Raw genomic sequence first — 8,879 nt, forward strand, 5'->3', positions numbered from 1 at the left:
AAAATAAACTCACAAATACATGCCAAAAGCACCATGGGATATAGCCATACACATTAGGAATATCAGCAAACAGTTGGTGGCAAATGTATTGGCTACTTCTGGGAAGTGAAAGTATTTTATTTTTATAATACTAACATTTTGTCACTACGTGATTAAAAATAATTAGGATATTATTTGGAAAATTAATGAAAAATATTGTACGACAGCCAAAGAAAAATAAAAGAAAGGAAAAACCTCATTGGTGTACAGCTTAGGTACATGTAAAATATTAAGTGACCACAAAAATCTACTAATTTTACCTTCTATCATTGAAAACATTTGGAGATACTGAACAGGGAGACAAATAGGGAAATGTTTTGGAAGGTTCAAACGTGTGGGAATGAACATGTTTTTCCAGAACATAGGTCATGCTTAGTAAACATGATTATTTTTTCTTTAGGGACCTTGCAGTGAACTTTAGAGCTGAAGCATAAGCTTTTTATTTTGCATGAAATTGGTAGTTTTGGCAATATGTTGTAGATGATGAAATAAGTAATGGAAAAATAGTTTTTGTTCCATAGCTAATCCAGGGTGATCTGGATAGACAGCTGTGTGAATGTGTGATGGGTCTGGGTCTGATCACCTTTCTGAGCAAACAGGATTTGTAAAATGTGGCAGAAAATTTGTAGAAGGACACATGATTTACAGAAGCAAAACCTTCATTAAAGATTGAAAAATACAGTAAAATAGCACTTTAAAACCATGGGAGTTGTTCTCTGTTATAGACACTAGATTTCAAGATGAATATCAAAAGAGTTAGGAAAATAAAATTGTGTACAATTTTGAAACAAGAAGTTCCGAATTACTGCAGAGGACAGGACACTCTCAGCTCAAGACAACTGTTTCTGTGCTAGCTGGTGATCCTTGAGGAAGGACAAAGAGAAGATGGGAGCAAGCAGCAGCAGGGAACAGACTTGTCTTTCAGTTCAGGGGAGCACAGAGGTTACTGACAGAATTAGAGACTGAAAATAAGCATATTTCAAGTCAAACGTTTACAAGGCAGTGTTTGACAGACTGCAAGATGAGGCAGGCAGGTATTCTTTCTTGAAACTCATTTTTTTTAACAGACTTGAGTGTGCTGGTTAATTTTCAGCCTGGGAGCAACCTGCTTGAAGAACAGTAGAAGTTCTTCTTAGCTTTATTGCATGTGTTTTTCCTTTGCTATCTTGCCCTTGTCCTGCCTGAGTAAAGGCTGTTGTTTTAACTCAAGCAGTTTACAGTCTCAATTTAACTTACAGTCCATTAAAAATATTTTGTTCTCATTTCCTAAGTCAGCATTAAAACCCAAGTTGCCCACAGCAGAAGTTAGTGCAGGTCTAGGTTGGATGCAGGGCATTCTGGAAGTGCACACTAATAAATCTTGTAATTGGCTTGGTAGCTTTTATGAAGCATGAATGTAATAATTCCTGTGCTCTGAAATCTGGGGATTGCTAGAACTGAGACAAAGTCATGGCTTATAAGTCGCTAATAAATAACATTTGACAACTAATTAAGTCCAAATATGTTTTGCTATACTTAGATTTCCTAAGAGACTTTAATTATTTACAAAGGGCAGCTATGCTTTTCTGAATACTTTTAACTGTGTGGACAGACTTAATTTTTGTTTCATATGTTCTCCAGCAAAACATTCTACTATAACACAGTATCTTTGTCTGCTTCAATATTACAGAATTAACTTGTTTTATTATGTGTGTGTTGAGCTATAATTGGCATTCCATCCTTTACCAGACTATATGCTGTTACTTTGTCTTTTCATAAGATTGTTAATTTATTTTAATCTATTAAAATAATAAATTATTTTAAGCTTATTAAGATAATAGTTATCTTAATCTATGAAGTAATAGAGTTTTATGTTGATGTGAACTGAAACTATGGAAGAAGAGATTGGATGGTGTTATGCATGTTAAAAGCAGAGAGAGAAGTGTAGCCTATTTGAAAAGCAATTTCACTGTGAGAGACTCAAAAAACATACTTTGTGCCAAGCGCTTAAGAAAATTGAGTTGAATATAGTTTTTAACAGAGTAGTACACAAGGTGAGCAACTCTGTCCAAGTAAGATGGCATATGTTCTTCCTTGAAGAGTTTCTAAGGAAAATGAAGATTATTTAAAACAGTAGGTCATATTAATAGGTTTTGTTGTTTTCTTCCTTTTGTTCTTTGCCTTTCCTTGAGAGCCATCACTGGAATAATAAAAACATAAACACAGATTTGTAAAGTTATGCCTAGCTACTGGTGTGAATGCTTTGATTTTTATTGAATCACACTGACTGAAAGAGTCTGAAAATATATATTGGAAAAAATGTTTACAATTTTCTCCCGTTATTTAACCATTATCTGTATTTTACAGGGTTCTTGGTGAAAAAACAGTCACAGGAGATGCATGAATTTACCTGAAATTTATTATGTTGCTATTGTTATTATCTGTTCAAGACATACTTTTAAGTTGTTACATACTCAGCAAACAGTTTCCTGTGTTCATAAGCTTCAACAAGCACAGAAATATTTTTGAAAGTATTGGGTTAAAAAAAAAAAAAAAAAAAGGGAGGGGTGAAGAGGAGGGCAAAGAAAAAGAACCTAAATGAAGGTGATTTTTTTCTAATTACACAGGTACAGGGTTGTGGTATCCTATCCTCCTCAGAGCGAAGCAGAACTTGAACTTAAGGAAGGTGACATTGTTTTTGTACACAAAAAACGTGAGGATGGCTGGTTCAAAGGCACTCTGCAACGAAACGGAAAGACTGGACTTTTCCCTGGCAGCTTTGTAGAGAACATTTGAGAAGATAAGATTGATTTCAAGAGCTTCAAATCATACTATACTGTAAAATAGCACAAATATTTTGCCAGAAAAAGCACAGTCATTAAATATTTTCAAATGACTGTAATGTAAACAAAAATTGACATATTTTTACAGTGTCTATAGCACAATTACACCAGCAAACAAAGGAGATGAAGGCATCTGCTGGTTTTATCACTTTGAATTCTTAAGTGTGATGTGTGCCTTGTACTGTCTGATTTATTATATAGAGGAATTTTTTTCCCCAAGTATGTTACATAAATGAGCAATTGTTTACAAGGCTGTAACTAATTTATTCTTGGTTTTGTTTTTTTTTTTAAACTTGAATTTTGTGTAATAGCTAAAATTCTTGTGACTATGATTTTAACAAATTATTAATTTATGAAAGAATAACAAAGGGGAAGCTGGATTCTCTCCTTATGAGCAAGCAATTATATCTGATAAAAAGCCTCCCATTTATCCTCTGGACATTTTCCCCCTGCTGTGTCTGACAGTGGAGTAAGTCTCTGTTGTATGAGTTAATGTTGAGTGGTGGTGATGTGGCGTCAAATAGAATTTGCCAAATGGGGAAAAGAATGTGTATTTTCTTCTTTGGACAGAGAAAAGAAAAAAGTCAGTGGTGTTCTTGAGTCTCGTTTTACTTCTTCATGAATCACCTGAGTAATGTTTCCAGGAGGCAAAGATGTATGTGAACAACTGAGCAAAACCATCTCAAGGTTAGGATCATCTCAAGGTTAGGAAAGAAGAAATTTAGGAGTGCCAACAAGAAATTCCCTATACCTTCTGTTCATGTAATAACTTGGCTATTTGAACAAAGCTTAGCTTTGTATTTGTATATTTGGCCAAGTCTTTGGGCATTTAGCTCTCAGGATCCAACAAAATTGGAAGGAATGTTAAAGCCCAACACCTAGAATGAATATAACTTGAAAACATCTGTTTGATAAGACTGAATATAAAAATAAAATTATAAGTTGTACTTAAGTGTTTAAAAATGCCTAAGATGTGTAATTTGCTGTTTTCTTCTCAAAATGATCTGCATGGCCAAGAGATGTTTTAAAATGTCTGAGCAGTAGTGGTGGTAAGTGATGCACTTGTGTTAAAGTAAAAGGCTGTATGAAACACTGTGAAAACTTTACTAACTTCTTAACCATTGCTACTTTGCTATGTTCTGACTTTTTCTTTGTCCTGCATGTGTTACTCAATTCCTGCAATAATGTAACTGTGCATGGTTGGCATTTTCCATTCCAATTTCCTGTTGCTGGGTTATTTTGCTCTGAAAATTTCCCAAAAGCCACTTGACCAAAACTAGTGAGCAACTCGCCTTCAGCCAGAGAAGGTGTCCAGTGTTTGAATCATGAATAAATTTTTTAATGTCCTTGCAGCTGATGGATAGTAAGAATGCAGCCTGCAAGAAATACATTGTTAGTCTTTCAGGGTTTTTTTACAGAGTTGACACTGGTGAACACATGCGCTACTCAGCTGAACTTGTTGTGTTTTTTTAATTGTTTGATTATAGCAGTTTAATGGTGATTTTTTTTCTTGTAAGACACTGAGCACCATCATCTCCATTTAAATCCACTTAAATCTGATGTAATTTAGCTGTTACTCAGCACTTTACAAAGGGAAGCCAGTAAGGTGATTCAGTGTCACACAGTACAGAGAAACAGTGATCTGTTAAATCCTTATAATTTTCTTGAAGTTATAGATTGAAAAATATCAAATGTTAATGACAGAGATTCCTTGCAATATCAGGTAGTATCATGATGGTCTTAAGAATAAAAAAAATTATATCTATAAATATATATAGTTGAACACGACAGCATTCCCAAATTAACCATCTTTCTTAAACACTGTATCATTCAGTTTTAGCATTTTTAAATCTTTTAAATAGTTTACTTGAATATTCATGTAATATATAAAGGTTTTGTGAAATGAATTTTAGTTAGAAAGAAGCTGATATCAGCTTTTGTCAGCATAAATTGGCACTAGTGTGTCGTAATCTTATTTTGGAAAATTTAGTGCATTTTATATTAAAGACTACTAAAGGTTAATTTTTTCTATCTCTCCTCTCCATATTTTAAACTAAGTGACTAAGGTACCTCTATTAATAGAATTTCATGATGTAAAGTCAGTTAAAAATCAGATGTTAATCCAATAGTTCTGTTAGATGGAATACATTTTTAATTGATTTTTTTAACATTGAGTAAATGTTTGTAAAAAGGGCTTATTACATAGCAGTGCAACAATGACAAAAATGCAGTTTATCATGCCTTTTTTTGTGATCGTTTGGGGGTTATTTTTTGGTTTTGGCTTGGGATTAATTCAGTGTAGAAACAAATAAACCCTGTGCATTTGCTTTGTGTAATTCCATAAAAAATTTTGTAAGGTATTTTATATCTATGTTTGAAGTCCAGTGAATGTTAAGTGTTTGATTTATTATGTTAAACTTCCAATCCTAATAAATATTTTCTTAGCAAACAGCTAGAGCAAATAGTGTATGCAAACATTAAACATAAATTACTTGTAAAGAATTTGCCAATAAAATTCCCAGAACTCAATTTCTGAATTCCTAGGAGGGTATTTCTGCTCACAGAGAAAAAGTTGTCGGATTCCGTGACGTAAGAAGCTTGGAATGATGACTACAATGCGAAAACTTTTAGAGAGAACTGAGGACCTGGCTGATCTTTTCCCAACTCCTTATTTCAGCGAGTAACTTCAGAAAAGGGTACGTAACTCCAGCTCAGTCTGTACATGATGGAATTACTGTCTCACTCACAGCATATCAGGTGCAAAATAGTGATAAACTGCTTTCCTTAGAGGAAGAAGTGTCTGGTGTAATGGACCTACTGTGGATATATTGGGAGAGGTTGAAGCATCTGCCTGAACTTCCACTGTGGGCAGAAGTGTTGGGTGGCCAGAGAGTCACTGGCCTGAAGAAGTTTCCTGTGCACAGCAATCAGGCATCTGTTGGCTAATGGGGAGACCTTGATTTGCATGTGGTTACATGTCTGCTGTATACACGTGGCCTCTGGGAAAACTGGTGGAAATTAATCCTACAAGTGTTTGCAAGTGTTTGTGACTTGGTAAATGTTGCAGCTAATGTGATAAGCTCAGTGTTAGTTGAGACTGATGGGCAGAACCTGAATTGCGCTAGCAATGGATGGCGCAGCATTGGGTGCTCTCTGAAAGAAGCAGCATCTCATCTAACCTTCTTTAATTAATGGGGATGAGGGGAGGGGGAAGGCAATGCAGTTTGTAGACATGCAGAATGGAGAATATAGAAAAGCAAGATGTATTTGTTTTTTCAGAATTGTGGTCTGACATCAGTGCATCCATAGGAGAAAAGTGCACACAAACATTGTGGCTGTGTAGCAGAAGTAAGACTATTTCTTTGGGCTGGGTTTTTTTTTTGTGTGTGTGTGTTTGCTTGTTTTGTACTGTAATTATTGAGTAATTCTAATAATGTGTTTAATATTTGGCTTGCCAAAGGTACATGAAATCCTGTTCACCCTCACTTCATTAGCTCTGCCTTATAGCAGTAATGGCAATTATGATAGTTTTGCATAGGCTTAAAAGTATGGCTTCTGAGCATTCTGGCTTTTTTCAGAGAGCTGACGAAATATTTTATCTGGCTTGTTCTTTCCAAGTAGCTTTAAGCAAATGTGTTTAAAGGTGCACATTGACCTTAATGAAACACAAGAATCCACTTGTCCTGTTGAAAAGATTTGTGTCTGGCATTAGGCCTTACTAAAACTCCTACAGTGTAGTCTTTCACATATGTGCACAATTGTGGTGTCACTGCTTTCTGTACACCAGATACACCAATATTCTTTGGATTCCTGCCATGCTTCTACAATATGTGTACTGCTCAAATCATGCTCAGGTGCTCATTCCCTGCACTTGGTTAATAATGGTGATAATAAGCAGATTTGAAGCTTGATTTGAACAAAACCAGTGTCATAAATCTTTTGAATAACAACAAGAGCAACAACAACACTACTACTAATAATAATGCTTTTTTAATGGCATACTTGCAATATTTGTATATAGGAACAAAAGAGTTGAGAATGCTGATGATGAATGATGAGAACATGGACACTAGATGTGGGGGGAAATGGGAAAGAAAAAAGGATTTGGAAGATCTGTATTTGGGACCTGAAACTCAACTAACTTAGTGATCTTACCTTAGTTACTAGAGTCAAGCTCTGTGAAACAACTTGAGAGGAACTTGGATGTCTAAGGCTGAAGATGCAGCCCTCAATCTTTATCCAGTCTCTTAAGCTCGTATTTGTTTAGTGATTGTGTCTAGAACAACTGCTGTTCTCCTGTCAAATACATTTGAAATCCAAAACTGGCCATCTGTATTTCTGAATTTAGTTGTCCGTTTGCATTAAAAAACGGGTAGTGTCCACTTACTACATATTTTATGCAGTAACACTAACATTAGAGGACTGAATCTCCTGGGAATTGCAAACCAAGATGAGTGCATTCTTCTTCCACAGTGTCATCCCCAATAGCTCTTACCTTCTGGGAGACAAACTTGTTGACAACCTTGAGGTAAGCATCTACTCTTGAAAACTTGAGGCGTCACCTTTTTTTGCATCTGTTTCCTCCTTTGCCAGCTGAGGATTCCTGTGCTTCTGAGGTATGTGGTGTAAAACTTGCTTTCCAAGTAAAGGCTGACTGGTTTTTGTGAGTTTGAAGATAGATTCTGATGGATTAGATGTGCCTCCAAATATGATCATCAGCATCTAAACCCTCCTAGAAGTCGTCTCCTCGAGCCTGCCTTCTTTGGGCAAGAGACACAGCTGATCCATTTTAACAGAGCACTTTGTTCAGAATCACCCTGGTGCAGGGAACAAAACAAAATGAATTGGCTATACCAAATCTGCAATGTGCAAAAGCCACTCAAAATGTTACATAATGAGCATTTAATGTGTGCCTATCAAATCAGAGTGGTACACTCTCCATAATATTAGGAGATCTCAGAAATTATTATCTATCTGTTCCTTCTACTATTCTCTTTTCTGTCAGTGTACTATTTTACTAAAAAGTGGCAAAATCAGTTCTTAACTGCCCTACTGTTCCTACTCAGTGGAGTAAAGAAAATTCAGACATAGTGACATTAGCCCCAGATTTCAATTACTCACAGTTCTAAACAAGCTTGTAAAAACCTCCCTTAGCACATGTAAATGAACAGCACTTGGCTGCACTGTGCACCAAATTCTAGTGCCCACATGGTTCAGGTTACATGGCCCAGAGGCCTTCTGATCCTTGCATCTAGTAGTCATTCAGATGAAAACCAATTCACAGGATGTCCAAACATCCTGTACATTCTCATTTTAGAGTGGTGAGAACGGCCTGGAGAGTAGAAATTTGTCTGGCACATGAAGACAAAATACACTTCAATTACAAAGGCAGAAAGAAAAATGTCAAGATTTTAAAATATCTGTGCAGGTGTTTTCTTGTCTCTGCTACCTTATATAGAACCCCATTTCACAAAGCAAATGGACTTTAATTCCTGACTTCCCCCACCCCCCTCTTCCCCATCCCCCCTTCCCAGAAAGGAAAGTAATATAAGCCCTTAGAAATATCCAAATTCTTTGGCATTAGAACACATGGTTGGATTCTCAATTACTCCAAATCAGTGCTACTTCATTGATTTCATTAAACTTTGCTGGCATACTCTGAATATGCCCCCTACTGTTAAATAGTGAAGGAAAATATCTGCCCTAAAGGAATGAATATGTTTGAAAGAAACTGAGCTGGATGATTTTCATACTTGGAAAATACACAGCTATTCTGGCTGTGTTATGCTTCTCTCAAAAAACGTTTGTCCCACTGGTACAGCTGAGGCACTAGATCAAAGATGATGCCTTTTAGCAGCACTGTAAAGCATAGAAGACTTGCTCAGTTTTCAATCAAACCTATAAATTTCCACATCCACAATTGCATACTAGGCTTTGGTTTGCTAACAGCTGCTAGTCTCAAAATCTTTTGTGGTTAGCTGCTGCTGTATTTTCTCATGGTGTATCTGTGAATGCTTG

General features: G+C 35.9%; 1 protein-coding gene across 2 annotated transcripts in view; it reads left to right on the forward strand.

Annotated features, from left to right (window-relative positions):
* The window catches only part of SH3RF1 (SH3 domain containing ring finger 1), an 83,776-nt gene extending 78,464 nt beyond the window's left edge, over positions 1–5,312 (forward strand). For both annotated transcript variants that reach the window (XM_066317614.1, XM_066317615.1), the window contains exon 12: positions 2,646–5,312. In XM_066317614.1, the coding sequence (XP_066173711.1) occupies positions 2,646–2,814 (169 nt within the window). In that variant the 3' untranslated portion in view covers positions 2,815–5,312. The remainder of the gene's footprint in view (positions 1–2,645) is intronic.
* Positions 5,313–8,879: the final 3,567 nt, after the last annotated feature.

The sequence above is a fragment of the Sylvia atricapilla genome, chromosome 4 (genome assembly GCF_009819655.1).
Source record: "Sylvia atricapilla isolate bSylAtr1 chromosome 4, bSylAtr1.pri, whole genome shotgun sequence".
In the NCBI taxonomy this organism is placed as follows: domain Eukaryota; kingdom Metazoa; phylum Chordata; class Aves; order Passeriformes; family Sylviidae; genus Sylvia; species Sylvia atricapilla.